Source organism: Odocoileus virginianus, chromosome 2 (genome assembly GCF_023699985.2).
Source record: "Odocoileus virginianus isolate 20LAN1187 ecotype Illinois chromosome 2, Ovbor_1.2, whole genome shotgun sequence".
NCBI classification, from domain to species: Eukaryota; Metazoa; Chordata; class Mammalia; order Artiodactyla; family Cervidae; genus Odocoileus; species Odocoileus virginianus.
The window spans coordinates 4808322-4829503 of record NC_069675.1 but is presented as its reverse complement, the minus strand read 5'-3'; the positions used below and the strand labels follow the sequence as shown (position 1 = coordinate 4829503).

At 42.7% G+C, this 21182-nt stretch overlaps 1 protein-coding gene across 10 annotated transcripts in view; it reads left to right on the top strand.

The window, feature by feature from the left end:
- The window catches only part of AFF3 (ALF transcription elongation factor 3), a 578695-nt gene that overhangs the window by 442341 nt on the left and 115172 nt on the right, over nt 1–21182 (top strand). For all 10 annotated transcript variants that reach the window (XM_070474966.1, XM_070474933.1, XM_070474952.1 and 7 more), the window contains one exon: nt 4425–4476. In XM_070474966.1, the coding sequence (XP_070331067.1) occupies nt 4425–4476 (52 nt within the window). The remainder of the gene's footprint in view (nt 1–4424; nt 4477–21182) is intronic.

Below are 21182 nucleotides of genomic sequence, written 5' to 3'. Positions count from 1 at the left end.
TCTAGAAAACATCATCTTTTCTTCTCAAGATGGCCTGAAAATAGAGCAATGGCTTAGTTTTAAGGCATTATTACAGAAACATCTTCTGTCCCAAATTGTTGACACATGCACGTTTCTTAAATGCTCCAAGGCTTTATCCTCAGAGGTAAGAGAGAAATATTCATGAAAAATGAACATGTGTTGAATGTTGGTTCTGGACCAGCTTCTGCACTAAGCACTTTCCAAGGGTTGTGTAATGATTTCTCAGGAAACCCACTGAGAAAAGACTAGCTGAATGCAAAGCCAAGATTCCTCCCAGGGTGGTCTGACCTCTGACCCCTGAGGACCGCTGTCCCGGCAGCATCCACCTCAAGGAGATGCTGTGGGATAGAATGAGGTCTAGAAAGTGCTCAGCAGGCCTAGCACCTTGGGAGCTGCTACTGTTGGACAGGAGCTGGGACACCTAGGAGGACACCCCAGGTAGAGGGGAGGGGCCAAGGGACATGGAAGGGAGGAGCCTGGTGGGGCTCAGATGGAGGGGCCTAGAGATGCAGTCTATACTTCCATCCCAGTCACCGACCTCAGTGCTTCAGAGTGTTGCAGTCGGCCTTCCTTCCTTCACCCCTGCCCTGAGTCCTCACCAGTGCTTAGTTTGCATTTTCTTTCACTCTTGGTTTAAAGCTTTTATTGTTATTTATTGTTGTTTAACTTACTTAAGCTCATCTATCTCCTTTAGAAAATAGATGATAAATATGTTGTCAGTGGGTAGGCTGGAGTTGGGGACAGAGTGCTCTGATGGTGCATGTGGATGTGGGTGGAGGGTGGCCTCCAGCCACAGTCTGCACCCAGTGGGGACAGTTCTGAGGGTCTTAAGTGGTCCCAGCTTTTCTCTTTTCTTCTCTAACCTCAGATACTCTTCAGCGCCTCTTCAGGCTCTCTAAGAAGCCACATTGACGTTCCCAGCATTGAAAGGGACAAGCACTGTGCTTTCTAAGTTGAGTCACAGGGACTCTGCTGTGGCCAGAACGAAGCAGAAGGCCAGGCGTGTTCTCGGGGGCCTTGAGCCTGAATCACCTCAGCCTGTGGCGTCTGAGCTCCGGGTGGTGGTGACTATTAACAGAACTGCGGTTCCGGGTGCTGGTGGCAGCAGCTTCCTGGGCGCTGTGCATTGTGAATAAGCTGTCGAACTCGGTGTTCCCACTGCCAGTTTCTCCTATTTCTAGACATTCTGAAGTTTAATTGGATTCTCAGAGGCAAACAGCCACATATTCTTTTCTCTGCACAGCTCCCAGGGACCAACTCAGATAAGACTGGTGTGCAATCAAGCTAAAAACCCTGGCTTTGGGGCGTGTCGGAGTGTCTTCCTCTGGTTGACAGTGGTCTTCAAATGTGTACACACTGCTGTCCACACAGAGATGAACTCCTCAGTCACCCCTGACATAACTTCCGTCTAACAAGGGCTTCCTAACCATGATGCTGTGTCCTTCCCTCCACCTTCCCACCCACACTTTGAACATCCAGTGCTTACAGAGCAGTCCTCGAGATTAAACCAAATTTCAGTTGACACTTGACCCCAAGACAGGTAGTGGGAGAACAGAAACTGTCGCTTTCATCAGAAAGGAATTGTGCCTTTAGGTAGGAAAGTCATCTTGTGATAGGTGCCCAGGCAGCCAGCAAGTATTGTACCTGTCCCATCACCCTGCTGGCCACTAGGGTCCCAGGACCAAGGACACACAGTCCCCTCCTAGGTTCTTTCCCAGCAATGCTCTAATAAATCTCAATGTGTGTCTTCTCTGTGAAGCCCAGGTACGAATTCATGAGGTCGAGGGAAATGTGCGATAAGCCACACGGATGTAAAGGCAGTTACAGTGTAACTGTGCCGTCTTTGCTGGCACTTGGCTTGCTTGCTTCTGGCTTAGGTAATAAAGAAGGATACCACTTGCTGCCGGTAGAATGGCCACAACCAGGGGAGGATTTGGTGCCCTCATGGTTATGGCTTAAATGGTACAGGAAAATTGCCTGGAAATTTCACAGTCGTGCTGTTTAGAACAAATGCAAGAGTTTTTCTACTTTAGGAAATGAGGGGCAAATTTATTTTGCAGACTCAAAGAATCTAAAGCAATACTGGGCCTTGCAGATGCCCAGTTTTATAACCTTTCACTTTACAGAGGGAAATGGGGCTGGTGAAGGGCTGTTTGGGGCAGAACTGAGCCCACACCCTGCCCTGGCAGATCTTTACCCCAAGTTTACCCCGAAAGTCACTGAAATTACTAAAAATATTCAGAAGGGACTTCCATTTCTAGTGGTTAAGACTCTGCCTTTCAAGGCAAGAGGTGGAGGTTCAATCCCTGGTCAGGGAGCTAAGCTCCCACATGCCTCATGGCCAAAAAAAAACAAAAACAGCAAAGCATAAAACAAAAGCAATATTGGAACAAATTCAATAAACACTTTTTAAATGGTTTCTATCAAAAAAGAGATCTTTAAATATTGAGAGGAATTTATCAACAATAGGCCTATAATTAGCTGTTAAAGGAAACAACACATTTTAGGGGTCAGGCTTTGGAGTTTTAAAAAGATCTTTATTTTATCTATTTTGCTGCACTGGATCTTAGTTGCAGCATCTGAACCCTTAGTTGTGTCACATAGGATCCAGTTCCCCCACCAGGGATGGAACCTGGGCCCTCCACCTCGGGAGCACAGAGTCTCAGCCCCTGAACCACCAGGGGAGTCCCAGACTTTGGACTTTGGAGGTAACTTCAGAGAGGACAGTGAGGCCTTTCGAGCACAGGGACTCATGGGCCTCCAGACTGATCCCTGGAGCCTCGGTGTCCATCCAAAAATGGACTTTTCCCCTTGCTTCAGGCAGAGCAGTTTTGCACTCATCTGTGTTTAGATGTGCTTCTTAGTGAGATTTCTTTTGAATGATGTCCTGTGAAAACAATTATTCTATAAAGAAATAAATGAGCAATGCTGTTAAGAATATAGTTTCATCATCATCAGAAATAATAACATTTGAATTTTGTTTCTTTTTAAAATTTAATTTTTTATATATCTATCATCTTCCTATATTTTTATTTTATATTTGAGTATAGTTGATTTACAATATTGTGTACAGCAAAGTGATTCAGTTTTACATATACATGTATCTATTCTTTTTCAGGTTTTTTTTTAAATTTTTGACTTTTAACTTTTTGTTGTCCGGTTACTAAGACGTGTCCAACTCTTTGTGACTCCATGGAATGCAGTGCACCAGGCTTCCCTGTCCTTCACCGTCTCCCAGAATTTGCTCAAACTCATGTCCATTGAGTCAATGATGCCATCCTATCATCTCATCCTCTGTCATCCCCTTCTCCTCCTGCCCTCAATCTTTCCCAGCATCAAGGTCTTTTCCAATGAGTTGGGTCTTTGCATCAGGTGGCCAAATGATTAGAGCTTCAGCTTCAGCATCAGTCCTTCCAATGAATATTCAGGGTTGATTTCCTTTAGGGTTGACTAGTTTGATCTTCTTGCAGTCCAAGGGACTCTCAAAGAGTCTTCTCCAGCACCACAGTTTGAAAGCATGGATTTAACTTTCATGGACCCAAAAATATGCTTTCCCACTGGGTCTGTCATGACGCACCTGAGGGATGAGATATTTCAGAAAGTTTCCTGCTACTTGATTCTTCCCATCCAGGAGGATGGTCAGATAGTGATTCTTCTCCAGATCTCCAATGGGGAACATCAAACAGCTGCACCGAGAACTCAAGTTTACTATTTTCTAGCTCTTGGCAGAGTTCTGCTCACTCTCCTCCTCTCCTCCTGCCAATAATAATAGAGATATGGCCGAACCCCTGCCACATGGGAAACAATGAGCAAATAATTATGGAATTAAAATGTCACAAGGAAGAGCACCCATTTGATTCTGTTTGTTTAAAGCCTCATATTCTTGAAGCATCTTGTCATGTCCTATGGCTGTCCTGAGGGTTCATTTTCATAATGTGGCATTGGAGGAAAAGGGCTCAAAAGGAAACATTTTTCCAATGAGGAAATCTAATACACTCATTCCCTATCCTTCACTATCTCCTGGAGTTTGCTCAAACTCATGTCCATCGAGTTGATGATGATACCCAACCATCTCATCCTCTATCTCCCCTTTCTTCTCCTGCCCTTAATCTTTCTAGCAACAGGATCTTTTCCAATGAGTTAGCTCTTCGCATCAGGTGGCCAAAGTATTGGAACTTCAGCTTTAGCATCAGTCCTTCCAATGAATATCCAGGGTTGATTTCCTTTAGCATTGACTGATTTGATCTCTAGTCCATAGGGCTACAAAGAGTCGGAGACAACTTTGCGACTGAACAGGAACAAAAGCTACACTCATTACTGGAGCGTTGCTCTAACACAGGTATTTTGGTGCTGAAGTCTCTTGAATTTGCTAAGTATCTGTACTTTTGTGTTCCCTCTTTTAGAATGCTAGAGGATGACCTTAAGCTAAGCAGCGATGAAGAGGAAAATGAACAGGTAAGATTTCCTTTCATGTTGTAGTTCTTTGAATGTGACATGGTAATGCTGACCCAGTAGATGGTCCTGGGTGTTGAGTCGTATGGATGCTGGATTGCAATACCCTTGGCTGCTGGGTGTCCTCTGCTGATGATGGGATTCTGTGCCATTCAGCAAGTCTGTTCAAATATAAATATCTTGGCCTTTAATTTCCCTTAAAGCTGTAATTCTGTATCTTCATGGCGTTGAAGCCATCAGCAGCTATTTACATAGGAAGCCACCTGGGATCAGGCTTCAGTGTGAGATAGAAACTTTTTTTGGAAAGGTTACTGGCTTTCTGGAGATCAAACGTGTGAGTTTCACCTCATCAGCATGCAGTAAGCATGCTGTAGCATTAAATATTGAGAAGTCTTCCACAGATACTATTAACACTGAGCAGAAGCGAATGCAGAGGTAAGCTAAAGTGATGAATAAAAAATAATCACACTCAGAATAGCCTGTTTGTCTTAAGTGATAAATGTGCTTGAAACGTTCTCCTCTGGTGTTGATTTATCAGCTGCAGACATCAGTCAGGGGTTTATAAATACTCTTCTGATCAGTCAGTTAAGGTGAACAAATACCCACTTAACATTCATCACTTTCACTTCTGCATTTCAGGAAATGTTTGTATTTTAAAGCAAGTTTGAAAACTTGGAAGACAGATTTTCCTCTGCTTCTGTTTCCTTTTTCTCATCACCTATTTTGTACTGTGTCAAGTTGGGGTAAATGTGATCGGTATAAAGACAATTCAGAGAGGTTTTCTGTGTCATTTTTACATGTGATATGAGACACATGCACTGTTCAGTTGATCTTGGGATAGTGAATTTTATGCAGAGGTATCACGGAATGCCACTCAGGTCACGCAGCCGTCTAGACATCCAAACGCAAATAAGGTACCAAGAGAGTGTGCCAAGGAGAGATCAAAGTCAAAGGCAAAATCCAGGAAGAGCATCTGAGCTGTGGGGTCACACAAGAGCCCCCCACCCCGTAAGAGAAGGTGAGGCATTGAAGAAGGGACTGAGGACAAGACAGAGCTCAGTGCAGTTTGAAACTAGATGGGCCAGCCAAGAAAGGCCCACGGGAAGGAGTTTTGAGCAAGCAGGACCACTCAGGCTTTTGGTTGTTAAGAGATAGATCCATCTGTTTCTGGGTGCACCCAGCAGGCCAGACATCCACAACCTGATGATCTTGGCAGAACTAGGGAGTGAATTGGTCATGTTGGTCATCATCTTTGTATCTATAAGCAAATGATCTCATCTCTTGTGTCTTTTTCCCCAGTGAACATTCAGATTAAGTACCTTCCACAATGTACTTAATGTGGAATGTACAGCAAATGTGTAGATTGTGTATACTTCATATTGGAAAAGTGGTTTACAGACTGTTTCATTCAGCAAGTGTTAATTTGGAAAGAATTTCCTGGGTTATTTCCAGAAAATATTCCTACTGAAAACACAGTTTAAAAATTCAAGGATGGACCAGACAAATTGTCTAAGGCAGTGGAAACTTTTAGTTTACCCATTTTGCTTTATTAGCTACTCCTTTCCACTCTGTAGCCATGGAAAATCCTGTTCTGTGAATATACTGGTCAGGTCTTTCTTCTTGCTTTTGGTCCCTATGTTTCTACATCGTCCTGTCATTTGCAATGAAAGAATGAACGATTTTCATATCCTAATCCTCCCTTGTAATTAAAACTCCAGACAGTGGTTTTGTATATGGCAGTTTAGTGATTGTCTTAACACTGATTATGTTATCCTTTGTGTGTGTGTGTGTGTGTGTGTGTGTGTGTGTGTAGAGCTTGGCCTTCATATACATATATATCTCCTGGCCTAATCACAAAATTATAATTCTCATGCTTTTAAAAAAAAGACTAATGAGACTTTCCTGGTGGTTCAGTGGCTAAGACTCCACACTTCCAATCAGGGCACCCAAATTTGATCTCCCAGGCAGCAACTAAAGATCCTACATGCTGCAGCTAAGACCTGGCATAGCCAAATAAATAAATAATAAAGGTTTTCAAAAGAAAAAAAGGAAAGTAGATAAATAAAGACTGATGATACAGAATTGTGTTTTCTCTTCACGACCAAAATATGATTGTGCCCCCAAAAGAGTGGAGGATTTGCACACACACAGCACATATACACAATCTGCCTTTCTCTGGCATGGAGAGATAATTAAGCATCTTACATATGTGAGGTTTTCAAATATAATCAGAGTCTGTCCCTTAGCCCAAAATCTTTCAAGAACTTTTTCCGGCCTTGGTAAGTACAGTGCACTGAAATTCTTGGCCTTTTCTGACATGACACCGGGTTGTCCTGTGACTGTCGGTCACCAGCCTGTGTAGCTGCGGTGATAAAGGAGCTCCTACAAGAGCACAGAGTTGCTCCACCTGTTTGTTGTTCAGAAAGTAGCCTCAGACTCAGATGCAATTGCATATTCCTGTCTAGTGTTCCTTTATCCTCGCAGCCTCTGTGCTTTCAAAATCTGAGACAGGCCAGTTTACTGAGTGAGCGCGGGCTCAGCAGCCCTGGCCTCGGCTCCCTCTCTGCCCCCGGCGGCCCTGCAGCCTTGCCCCAGCCCCCGAGCTGCTCTGCGCTGTCTGCAGCCTGGCCTCGGCTCCCTGCTCCCCCCTCCCACCCCCGGCGGCCCTGCAGCCCTGGGTTCCAGTGCTGCTCATGCAGAGCTGGAATTGACATGAGATGCCTGCAGCCCGCCACCTCCTCACAACTTGTGCTCACCGGTAACCTTCATATCACCAGGTCCAACAGGCTTTTTCCTTCTTTTTACATCAACTGCCTGGAGAATCCCATGGACAGAGGAGCCCAGCAGGCTACAGTCCATAGGGTTGCAAGAGCCGGACACAACTTAGTGACTAAACCACCACAGTTGAATATGCCAGACGAAAAGTTGGACTTCCCAGGTGGCTTCAGTGGTAAAGAACCTGCCTGCCAGTACATGAGACATAAGAGATATGGGTTTGGTCTCTGAGTCAGAAAGATCCCCTGGAGGAGGGCATGGCAACCCACTCCGATATTTTTGCCTGGAGAATTCCATGGACAGAGGAGACTGGCAGGCAAAGTTCCATGGGATTGCAAAGAGCCAGACACAAGAGAAGTGACTTAGCACTCATGCATGATAAAAGTTACACATAAAGGGCTTCCCTGGTGACTCAGAGGTTAAAGTGTCTGCCTGCAATGCGGAAAACCCAGGTTCGATCCCTGGGTCGGGAAGATCCCCTGGAGAAGGAAATGGCAACCCACTCCAGTATTCTTGCCTGGAGAATCCCGTGGATGGAGGAGCCTGGTGGACTACAGTCCATGGGGTCTCAATGAGTCAGACACAACTGAGCGACTTCACTTTCACTTTCACCTCAGAGTATGACTTGATGAGTATTCATAAACCACACTCATGTAACCAGCACTCAAATCAAGACACACACATGACCAGTCTCTCGGGTGTCCCACATCTCTTTCCAGAGTAACTACTCCTGATTTCTAACACCGTATCATAACTGCATTTGTCTTTCACATTGACATCAGTAGGATTCTGACTGAATGCTGTTGTGTCTGGCTTCTGTCACTCAGCATTTTGTTTGTAAGACTCATGCATGATATTGCATATAAGTGAAGTTTGCTCATTTCCATTGCTGGATCCTTATCCATCATGTGCATATACTATCATTTGCTTACCCAACCTACGGCTGACAGACACAAGGGCATTTAGGGCTATTGGGATAGTGTTGTTACTAACATTCTTGTACAAGTCTTTGAGGAGCATGTGGGAACGTTCTTGTTGGGTCTGTCCGCAAGAGTAAAAATGCTGTAGGATGTTCAATTTGAGTAGATTATCCCAAGCCATTTTCCCAAAATGGTTGTACCTTCTGACTCTGCCACCAGCAATGTTAGAGAATTCCTTTTGCTCTACATTTCCTCACATGCTTGTCTTTTTATATTCATGAGGAATATTGATCCAAAGCTTTCTTTTTCTGTATTGTCTGTGTCTGGTTTTGACATAAGGGTAATGCTGGCTTATAACATGAATTGCTAAGTGTTTTCGGCTCTTCTTTTTCTTGAAGCAATTGTATAAGATTAATGTTAATTCTTCTTTAAATTTTTGTCAGAATTCTCCAGGGAAACCATGTGGGCTTGGAGACTTTTAGAAACTTAAATATTCTATTTTCTTGATAGTTAAAGGGCTATTTAGATCATTTCACATTGGGTAGGTTATGGCAGGATATGCTTTTCAAGTAATTAATCCATTGTGTCATTTTTTTTTTTAAGATTTTTTGACGTGGACCATTTTTTTAAATTAATGTATTTTAATTGGAGGATAATGACTTTACAATATTGTGGTGGGTTTTGCCATACATCAACATGAATCGGGGAGCATGTGTATACATGTGTCCCCCCTTCCCGCCTCCCTCCCCCCCATCCCTCTGGGTTATCCCAGAGCGCTGGCTTCGGATGCCCTTCTTCACGCACCAAACTTGCACTGGTCATCTGTTTTACAGTGTTTCTGTTTTATGTTTTGGATTTTGGCCCCAAGGCATGTGGGATCTTACTTCCCCAGCTAGGGATTGAACCTGCACCCCTTGGGTTGGAAGGCGAAGTCTTAACCACTGGACTGCTAGGGACGTAGTCCCCATGATGTCATTTAAATTGTCATATTTAAAAAAAAAAAGAAAAGAAAAAAAAATAAATTGTCATATTTATGTGTGTAGAGTTGTATTACTTCATTGTCTATTTGAAGTCTGGGTCTACAGTGATAGCCCCTGTTTCATTCTTTTTTTTAAATTCTTTTTAAAAATTTTTAATTTGTTTATATTTAATTGGAGAATAACTGCTTTACACTATTGCGTTCAGTTCAGTTCAGTCACTCAGTCATGTCTGACTCTTTGTGACCCCAGGGAACAGCAGCATGCCAGGCCTCCCTGTCCATCACCAACTCCCAGAGTTTACCCAAACCCATGTCCATCGAGTCAGTGATGCCATCCAACCATCTCATCCTCTATCATCCCCTTCTCCTCCTGCCCTCAATCTTTCCCAGCATCAGGGTCTTTTCCAATGAGTCAGCTCTTCGCATGAGGTGCCAAAGTATTGGAGTTTCAGCTTCAGCATCTGTCCTTCCAGTGAACACCCAGGACTGATCTCCTTTAGGATGGACTGGTTGGATCTCCTTGCAGTCCAAGGGACTCTCAAGTGTCTTCTCCAACACCACAGTTCAAAAGCATCAATTCTTCGGCACTCAGCTTTCTTTATAGTCCAACTCTCACATCCATACATGACCACTGGAAAAACCATAGCCTTGACTAGAGGGACCTTTGTTGGCAAAGTAATGTCTCTGCTTTTTAATATGCTGTCTAGGTTGGTCATAACTTTCTTTCCAAGGAGTAAGCGTCTTTTAATTTCGTGACTGCAATTACCATCTGCAGTGATTTTGGAGCCCAGAAAAATAAAGTCAGCCACTGTTCCCACTGTCTCCCCATCTATTTGCCATTAGTCTCTGCCATGCATCAGTATGAATCAGCCATAGGTATACCCGTGTCCCCTCCCTCTTGAACCTCACTCTCACCTCGCACCCCATCCCACCCCTCTAGGTTGTCACGGGGCACCTGATTTGAGCTTCTTGCATCATACAGCAAATTCCTATTGGCTATCTATTTTACATATGGTAAAGTATATGTTTCCATGCTATTCTCTGAATTCATCCCACCCTTTCTTTCCTCCACTGTGTCCACAGCTTTGTTCTCTATGTCTGTGTCTCCATTGCTGTCCTGCAAATAGGTTCATCAGTACCATCTTTCTAGATTCCATGAAAGTGAAAGTCACTCAGTTGTGTCTGACTCTTTGCAACTTCATGGACTGTCCATGTAATTCTCTAGGCCAGAATACTGGAGTGGGTAGCCTTTCCCTTCTCCAGGGGATCTTCCCAACCCAGGTCTCCTGAATTGCAGGCAGATTCTTTACCAGCTGAGCCACAAGGAAAGCCCAAGAATACTGGAGTGGGTAGCCTATCCTTTCTCCAGAGGATCTTCCGAACCCAGGAACTGAACCAGAGTCTCCTGCGTTGCAGGTGGATTCTTTACCAACTGAGCTATCAGGGAAGCCCCTATAAATGCATTAGCATACAACGTTTTTTTCTTTTTCTGACTTACTTCACTCTGTATAACAGGCTCTAGGTTCTTCTACCTCATTAGGACTGACTCAAATGTGTTCTTTTTATGGCTGAGTAATACTCCTTTGGATATGTGTACCAAAACTTCTTTATCCTTGCCCCTGTTTCATTCTTAACACTGATCTTTATTTTTTTCTTTGTCAGTCTTACTAGAAGGGTATCAATTTTATTGCTTTTCCCAAAGAACTAGCTTTTTGTTTCACTGATATTCTCTGTCAATTTTTCTGCTTTCAATTTCATTGATTTCTTGCCTTTATTATTTCCCTCCTGTATTTGCTTTGGATTATTTTGCTCTTCTTTTTCTCCTTTCTTGAGGGAGCCTAGATTATTGATCTATGATTGTCCTGTTTTAAGAATAATGACTTAGTGCTATACATCTCACTCTCAGCAGTGCTAAAGCTACATCTCATAAATTTCTCTATATTTGTACCTTCACTGTAATTGAGTTCAGAGTGATGTCCTCTCTGATGCTTTTAGAACTATGTTGTTTTATTTCCCAGTGTTTGGAGAGTTCCTGTGATCTTCCTTGTATTGATTTCTAGTTTGATTCTATTATGGTCTAAGAATACATCCTATATGATTTCAGTTTTTGTAAGTATATTGAGTACTTTTTATGGCCCAAGATATGGTCTACATTGATATGTTTTATGGGCACTTGAAAGAATGTATATTCTGCTGATATTGGATGGAGTGTTCCATAAATGTCAATTAGAACCTGTTGGTTGATGTCATCCTTGAGTTATTCTGTATCCTTGCTGACTTTCTGTCTAGTTGCTCTATCCATTGTTGGGAGAGGAGTGTTGAAGCCTCCAACTGCAACTGTGGGTTTGTCTATTTCTCCTTTCTATTCCATCAGTGTTTTTGCTTCACATGCTTTACTGCTGTTATTTTGCGCACACATTTGGGATTGCTTTTTCTTCTTGGTGGACTGACCTTTTGTCATCATGTATGTGCCACTCTGGGCTTCCCATGTGGCACTAGTGGTAAGGAACCTGCCTGCCACCGCAGGAGACATGAGAGCTGGGTTCAATCCCTGGGTCAGGAGGGCCCCTCGGAGGAGGGCATGGCAGGCCCGCTCCAGCGTTCTGACCTGAAGAATGCCGAGGACAGAGGAACCTGGCTGGACAGAGTGGGACACAACTAAAGCACCTTCGCACACATGCTCCACTCCAGCACTCCTAAATTTCTTTGCATTGATGTCTGCTTTACCTGATATCAGGGTGGCACCTATTGGTTACTTTTAATTATGTTTGCATGATATAACTTTTCCCATTCTTTTACTTACAACCTACCTATATTGTTATATTTGAAATTAGTTTCTTATAGACAACATATGATGTCATATCTTTCATCCTCTTTGCAACTTCTGTCTTTTAATTCAATGTATTTGGACCACTTACATTTAATGTAATTACTGGTTGATAATTAAGGTAAGTAATCAATATTAATGTAAATAATGTAACATTATGTTACATTAATGATAATTATGTTAGGACTTAATCTTTATCATTTTATTTTTTGTCTTCTGATTGTTCTCTTTATTTTTTCATTTTTCTGTTTTCTTTTTCCTGAATTCCTATGGGTTCCCTGAACATTTTATAGAATTCCATTTCTGTTTATGTATAGTATTTTTGAGTGGATCTCTTTGTATAGCTTTTTTAGTGCCTGTTCTAGGTATTACATTATATACACATAACAGTTCACTAGTGATGGAATTTTTAAGTTTTCTCCCTTAGGATCCTGTAATTACCTCCATCACAGAATTGATAATATGAGATTTAGTTATCTATCTTCCTGACTTCTTGAGTGAATGACCTGAATCTTATTCTGTGCCTTATTCATCTTTACTTCCCTGTTGCATACCGTGCTGACTGGCATCTAGCCGGAAAGTATCATCTTCCTGTAACCAGATGGACACAGCTACCTTTTCCTTCGTTCATCTTCTCCCTTCTCCCTATTACAAGAGGATACTGCCTTCCTCTTATCAAGATTTCCTCCCAGGTGCTTGGGGACTCACTCCTTGGACCCTTTTCTGCCCCTGCTCTCCACCAGAACCACTCACTGGGCCACAGTGTCTGCAGTGGTTCTGCAGAGCCACATGTGCTGGGCTGTTTTCAGGCTTTTTCCTTCTGAAGTCTCCTTTCAGAAGACTTACAGCATTGAAAACTGTTGGTTATTCCACTTTTCTGGAGGTTTCTGATGTCATACCCTCCTTGTTTCTTGCCCGTCTTCTTCTCAGACTCCTTTGCTGACTGCGCCTCCTCCAGCCAGTCTTGAATGTTGAAATCTTTCATCGTTTATTCCTGATTTATCTTCCCCACTTCCTCTGTCTGTCTGTCTCTCTCAGGGTGAGCTCATCAATTCCCATGACCTTCAGTTTTTATACACTCACAATTTCTGAAGTTATATCCTCAGCTCAGAGCTCTCTTCTGAACCACAGACCTGCTTGATTTTTCCACTTGGATGTCTCACAGGCATTTCAGATCCAGTCTGGTTTTTGCCACCCCTCTCCCTACCCACACACAAATCTGTTCCCTTGCAATTGTTTCCATTTCTAACCTAGAACTGCCAGACACCCAGTTGTTCAAGTCTGGAAACATCGGACTCATCCTTGATGACGCCCCCATTCCTCACTCCAATGTTAGTTTTATCTCCAAGTCCTATAAATTCACAGCTGTTAGTCCATCCATCTTACCTCTTTCCATCCTGGCTAGTCTAAACCAGTCCAGTAGGAACCAGCATATCTCCCTTCTTACTCCTCTATAATACACAGGGATCTTTTTTAAAAGATCAAGTCAGATCATCAAAATCAGATCCCTTAAATGGGCTCCCATTCCACTTGGGGCACAATCCAAAGCCCATAGTGTAGCTGACAGCACCCTACACCGGCTGGCTTCACTCAGGGCTTCCACTTCACTTCACACTGAGATGGGTCTTGGTATTTCCACTCCAGGGGTCTTATTTCAGCTCCTCTAGGAAGTTGAGCCCAGGTGGCTTAGGGCCTCCGTAGGCCTCTCCTCCCTCATTTTTTGCCCCGCTAATACCTACTCATCTTGGAGGTGCAGCATCAATTTCACTTCATCAGGGAGCCTTCAGTAGTCTTAACTTGGGCCCCTTGTTAGTCCTTGTCATCATACCTAATCTTTCTTCTTAGGACTCATCATAATTTTGGTTATGTATTATATTTATTTTTAAAAATATCTCTACCAACCAGATTGGAAGTTTCCTGAGGGGAAGGAACTGTATTTGGCACAGCAGAGGTGCTGTGTACTTGCTAAATGGATATGTGAATGATGCATAATGTTAAGCTGAATTAAGAATACTTCCTGCTGTCTATTGTTAAGTATCAAGGATGACTTTCCATCTATTTCTTTTATTAAACACTGTGATTTTTCAAATTAGTCTTATCCGAAGATCAAAGGTGTTGACAAAGAAGACAAAAAGCACAGACCCAAGGTCAAAAATTGTAGATAAATACACAATTCACCTACCTATTTAGGAGAAAAACATTTATCCAATCTCTGTAGAAACGTCAACAACTGCTTTGTGCTCAGTTCTGTCTGACTCTTTGCAATCCCACGGACTGTAGCCTGCTGGGCTCCTCTGTCCATGCAATTCTCCAGGCAAGAATACTGGAGTGGGTTGTCATGCCTTTCTCCAGGGGATCTTCCCAACCCAGGGATTGAACCCAGGTCTCCTGCATTGCAGGCAGGTCCTCTACTATCTGAGCCACCTAGGAAGCCTACAGCTTTGTACCAGGGCATACTGAGGTTAGTTATTTCCAGAAATCTCCAAAAACCAAGAGAATGGATTTCTTCACAGCCTCCCCTTTCACACACTGTAGAATTTTGACTGTAATCTCTAGATCCGGAATTGTGACCAGGTTTAATGAATTTGGAGGTTTAAGAAAAATGGATGTTCAGTCTCATGTTTATTCTTATAATTTTCATACTTTTGACTCTCAAAATGGAAATAAGACAGATGATTTGAGAGTCAGATTTCTTGTTTGGGCAAATTAAGGAAGGACACAGAATATGTGTGGCACCTCCTTGCCTGCAACCCTTGGCTTTAGCAATTCTGGACACCAGTGTTCCTTTGGAAGAAAGTGATGGCATTAAAAGATTTAAGACAAAGTGCTTCCTGAAACTACTAAGTACCAAAGGAACTTTTTGGTGGATTTGGAAGGGAGAGATGAATTATATTGCATGTCTTCCCATTCAGTGAAAAAATGAGTTCTGGGACTTCCCTGGAGATCCAGTGGTTAAAACAACATGCTTCCACTGCAGGGGGCATGGGTTCAATCCCTAGTTGGGGAACTAAGATCCTGCATGCCACTCATTGAAGTCAAAAATAAAAGTAAATAAATAAAAGGCAAGTTTAAAAAATGAGTTCTGCCTCTCAAGTGAGGAGGGTGAGCTTGGGCAGTTGGACATAGCAAGTACTTAGTTGAAATTATTATAGCTAAGGTGTAAGGACAAGGCCACGTGATTAAAACATTCAACAAGGAGCAGCTGAGATGGTGTCAACTGCAAACAGTGTTTCAGAGATGACAAATACATTAACTCAGGGAAGTAAGGCACGGGGATCCAAACTGAATGGCTATGTGTGTGCCTGCAGCTTCCAGTAATTACATTATCCACACATATTAGGCAGTCTTTTCATTTTAATTATATAACTGCATTTTTCTCTTTAAATGAGCATGGTTTATCCACTTAAACTGACAGTTTTAATTTTACAGGCAGTGATCATGGGATATAATCTGCAGAGGGAAATTTTCCTACTGGCATCATTTGCTTCTCACAATGAAGAAAAGTTACCTTTTAATCCCCAATCAATATTTGGAGAGCCCACAATTAATTTAATAGATGTCCACGTAGTTAACATAAATCTGCAAGTTAAAGAGCCAGTTATTTGCTTCTTCTTAACGCATAGAGTACTAATAATCTCTCTCAAAAAGAATCTAGTCCTCTGAGAAAAATGCTAAAGTTTCGCTCATCAAGGTGTCAGGATTATAGGTGAGGCCGCTCTGAGTGCCGAATTGCAGTTCTGACTGCTTTTTGTTAACATTCGTTTCTTATGAAGAAGCATGCAGAACGTTCCCATCTCAATTTTCTGCTCTTTACTGTAGAGGTCACTGGGTAAGTAGCATCAGCTCTGAGTGGGATATTAAAAGCAGATTGCCAATTGTAATGGCCGCTGTTCATTTTCTCCCTTGTTCCTTTTTAATATGACAATTGCATAACAGAAAGCAGAGCTTTTCAGAACCTCTGAAGCCATCAGCAGGGCATGCCCATCAGTCACCAGATGAATCAGCTGAATGACATGCAGATGTGAAGTAAAAATACAGGAGGTTTTTGCAGCCCAGCTCCACTTCCTTGGGTGCATTTTTCTTCTCAGGATCAGCTTGGTGGATGCTGAAGTTCTTGGCCTGTGAAAATTTATTACCCGCAGAGTCAATCTGCATTCAGGCGGCCAAGTCTGAATAAATAGAGTCATTGTGCTTGTCTGGGATTTGTGGCCAGAGTTCATCCAGTCAACTTGACATTCACATCTCAGGAGATTCATAAAAGCCAACACCCTGGTATGTGCTCTTGATTCCTGCCAAAATTGTGTAGAATTATATAAACAGGAGTTGAAGCAGTAATCAGGACCAGGTTTGAGGGCTGAGGCTCCAAAATCAAGTTTCTGCTACATTAGAAATGACCTGTATCATAGATGGGGTTTGTAGCCAACAAGAACTAAAACATTTTTCCATAAAAGTCATTCTCAGAACAATCTTGAATGCCTACTAAATGTCAGATATCGTGCAAGATGCTGGCTTGTCAGTCTTGATGAATTACACATTTGTAATATTCATTATGATCATTTAACCTCAAAATTCCAAAGTACTTTTTAAATGCTGGGAAATGCCCTATTCTCAATGACTATACAAAAAAGTATGTATTACATATATTAAGTGAGAGTCGCTCAGTCATGTCCGACTCTTTGCGAGCCCATGGACTGTAGTCTGCCAGGTTCCTCCATCTATAGAATTCTCCAGGCCAGAATACTGGAGTGGTTAGCTGTTCCCATCTCCAGAGGATCTTCCCAACCCAGGGTTCAAAGCCAGGTTCCCTGTATTGCAAGCGAATTCTTTACTGTCTGAGCTACCAGGGAATGTATATAAAATATTACATGTATTAAACCTAACAGCAGGAATGAAAAAAGGAGTAGTCTAGGTTTGTTTTTATTTTTAGTCTTTCATTAATGCTGTGCCTAAGCTAACTATCCAGTTTAATTATACTGATAGATTGGTTTCTTGTTAATATGGAAACAAAACAGTAGCTCTCTTTGAAAATGATCAGATCTTGGTCACATGAAGTAATCATCATTCAAACCTCAGTCACAGTCAGTGAAACACCAGTGCTCAACAGGAGGTTTTTGTCTGTTTATTTGTTTAATGGCCCTAAAGTTTAGTTAGGTAATCTTTTATACATAAAATTTTACTATCACCAGAAGCAAATGCAAAATTCTTTTAAGATGGCCAGTTTTATTATATGATAGCACTCTTTTTTTTAACTTTTTGTTTTATATCAGAGTATAGCCAATTAATGATGTGACAGTTTCAAGTAGAACAGTGAAGGGACTCAGCCATACATATACATATGTCCGTTCTCCCCAAAACTCCCCTCCCATCGAGGCTGCCACATAACATCAAGCAAAGTTTCCTTTGCTGTAGAGTAGGTCCTTGTTGGTTAACATGATGCCAGTCTTTATAAACATCATTTGTGAGCAGCATAAACATAAATGGGGATACACAAAAATGTAGTTAAATCTGTTTTATGTTAATCAACAGGCATTTCCAAAACTGCAACAGTCAGCCAACGTAAATGTCATGGAGCTCAGATATACCAAGGCCCACAATCTTGTCTTCTAACTTTTTTTTCTTAAACCTCCTCTGGGGGCCTGAGATTGATGGAAGCTTAGCTGTGTCCACTCAGCGTGGACCATGGGATGTGACTAATTTCAGTCTGAGGATCCTCAGTGGGTATCTGGAAAATGAGAAAATTATGTAGAAATTTAAAGGTGATCCATTAAATTTGGGCAAACACACAATTAACACAAAAATGGAGAAGCGTGGCTTTGTTAAGCTGAAGAATTCAGAGGAAGCTACATTTTGGAAACTAAGCCAGGCTTTTTTAATGGATATCAGAACCACCAAAAGAGACTCCATTCAGAAAACAGAAGAAGATAGGCATGCTCTTGTCAAATGAAGTCGTTAGCCCCGCACTGGTTGGCAGAGGAAGTGGAAATCTCCCTCCAAAGGACTCTGAGGGAGAGCCCTTTGTCCTGTGACTTTTAAGGGTTTTTTCCTTCAATAGCTTTTGCAGAGGTGCGGCCATTCAAGAGTGGATGCTCCCTGGAGTCTGCGCTATCTCTCATACCCAGCCTTGGGGGCCTCCACGTGGGAGAGGCTCTCCCTACACTCATTCATGTTTCTGGTCCAGATATGCGCTTGGAAAGTTTTATTTGTGTTTGTGTTTTTCCAAGTCTTCTCCAAGTAGGGCCGGTTATCTCAGGCGCACAGCGTTCCTCAGGAGACCGTCTTAGGCTCTTGTTTCTGTGATACAGGGAACAAAATCATCCGCGGGAATTTGCAGTTCCATCCTGGCCAGATCTGTAGCTGAAAGATTGTGCTGAGTGAAACAGGACGATCTTTAAGGAGCCGATCCAGGACTTACCAGGTGGTCTAGTGGTTAAGACTCCGTGCTTCCCAGCCGGAGTCACAGTTTCTATCCCTGACCAGGGAACTAAGATGCTGCATTCCACAGGGCCTGGCCAAGGAGGAAAAAAAGCAGCAGACCAGACGGTTTCTGAAATGTCATCAGACACGGTCATCTTCTCATAGAAAAGTGCTAGCATATGAGGCCGCCGGAATCTCCCTCTGGGGACGGCTCTGGGTACCTCTCCTTTCTACCTGGACTTTGTTCCTTTTTTAATTGTTTTATTGGAGTTTTATTGCCTTACAATGTTGTGTTAGTTTCTGCTGAACAGGAGAGTGAATCCCTGATACATATATATGCACTCATTTTTAGATTTCCTCCCCATTTAGGTCACCATAGAGTATTGAGTAGAGTTCCCTGTTCTAGTAAGTTCTCATTAGTTATTTATGGTGTTCAGACACTCAGTCGTGTCTGACTCTTTGCAACCCCATAGACTGTAACCTGCCAGGCTCCTCTATCCATTGGGTTATTCAGGCAAGAATATTGGAGTGGGTTGCCATTTCCTCCTCCAGGGAAATCTTCCCAACCTAGGGATCGAACCTGAATCTCATGTCTCCTGCATTGGCAGGCTGATTCTTTACCACTAGTGCCACCTAGGAAGCCCTATCTATTTTTCACATCATCTCAATAGTGTATATATGTCGATCTCAATATCCCAATTCATCCCACTTTTCCTTCCCCTTTGGTATCCAAAAGTTTGTTCTCTACATCTATGTCTCTCTTTCTGCTTTCTAAGAAGTTCATCTCTAACTGGACTTCATTCTTAAAAGTCCGAGGCAGTTGAAGGAAAAAGATGCAATTACACATGTTATGTGTGAAAAGACTTTCAAGTATAAACCATCAAGCAGTGGTCACTTGAGAGGTGAAAATCCTAACACCAATAGTAAAACAATCAGAAGTGCTTCAGCTTTCTTTTATGTTATCTAACTGGCTTGCAAAGTGAAATTATGAGGCTCTTTCCTAACCATGACAAACCCATTTTTACATTCAAATATTGCCACTTTGTCTAATTCAACAGGATGTGTTATGAAACAGAAAGCCAGACTTAGATTTTGGTTCTTCAAGCACAGGTTGCATTTTTAACAAAACTATCAAAATATGTATGTCTTGTCTTCAGACAAGAACAAAGTAACACCTATCTTCTGCACCCCAGGGTCTGGGTTGCATTCATAGTGACGAACCACGTACTGCAGCAAGGGGAAGTGAATGGGTCTCCACCAAAGCGTCGAATGAAGGTAGCACAAGGACTCTGTTAAAAGCTCGAAGAGGCATTTGGCAAACCCGCAGAGCAGGGAGTAAGCAATCCCAGTGTCCGCCTGCTCTGCCAAAGATGAGTTATTAATGGGCCGCCGTCATCCTGGCTGCACTCAATGTCTGGCCTGCACTGAAATTGCCCGGTGTAAAGATTCGAGGAGTTCTGATTGACCGAAGCCCTGAAGAGCAGGCCAGAAAGCCAGGCAGCCACGTAGAACCCACAAGGTCTGGATGGCATCACCTTGCACACTCCCAATTTAGCCTCCCACTCCCAAGAACCAGGAACTGCAATTCATGTCCTACTCAGAGAGGGCCTTGGAGCAGCTCAGCCATCAGTAGTTGTTGATCTTATTTGCATTCACTGTGAAGTTGACAAACATGTGCGTGCGCGCATGCACACATACACACACGGACTCATGTGGAAGGTGCTATTGCCTTGTCAACACTCCCAGAATAAACGCTTCTGCTGCTCTCACTGACCTGAGACTTGACCACTGAGCTTGGCTGTTTCACCTTCAACCAACAGCACTAGACCTGGAAGGGCAGGTACCTCCTTTACATATGCAGTCCTGTTACAATGAGCCCTGGAGATTAAAAAAAAAAAAAATGCTTCCCTGGGGAGTTTCTTGCAGGCTCTAAATGAGCGATATGCTTCTGCCTAGAAACCTCTTGAGGAATCAAGATTAGTCTCAAAAACATAAAGCCCTCCCATCTTTAGGTCTTTGGGAGACACTTAAGAGATGACTCCTGCGTGAGCATCCCCAGAGAGATCTCATCTCCAGGTCTGTCCACATCCACTCTGTGTCCCACCAGTCCTCTTGGCTGGGATGGGCGGAAACCAAAATGTATCTAGGCCCTTCCCTTCAGTCTTTGCCCCAAAACCAAAGTGCATATGGACCCCTTCCCTTCAGTTTTTGCCCTGAACAGTCCACAGCTCAACAAAGGCAGGACCAGGGTGCTCTCTGGCACTGTGCATGTCCAGTTGTCTTACTTTCTGACTCTGTGACCACAAACAAGCCAACTTTAGAGAACCTCTGTTTCAGTATCTTAATGTCAGTAGACAAAAATGCAAAAGTAGATTTTAAAAAAAATTTTTAACAAAGAACCTAATCCCCCCCCAAAAAAAAAAAAATGGGCAGAAGACCTAAATAGACACTTCTTCAGAGAAGACATACAGATGGCCAACAGGCACATGAATAAATCCTCAACATTGCTAATTATTAGAGAAATGCAAATCAAAAACTACAATGAGGTATCGCCTCACACCAGTCAGAATGGCCATCGTCAAAAAGTCTGCAGATAATAAATGTTGGAGAGGGTGTGTAGAAAAGGGAACCCTCCTACACTACTAATGGGAATGTAAGCTAGTGCAGCCACTGTGGAGAACGGTAAGGAGAGTCCTTTAAAAACTAAAAATAGAATTAACCATATGACCCAACAATCCCACTCCTAGGTATATATCTGAAAAAGACTAAACGCTAACTGAAAAAGACACATGCA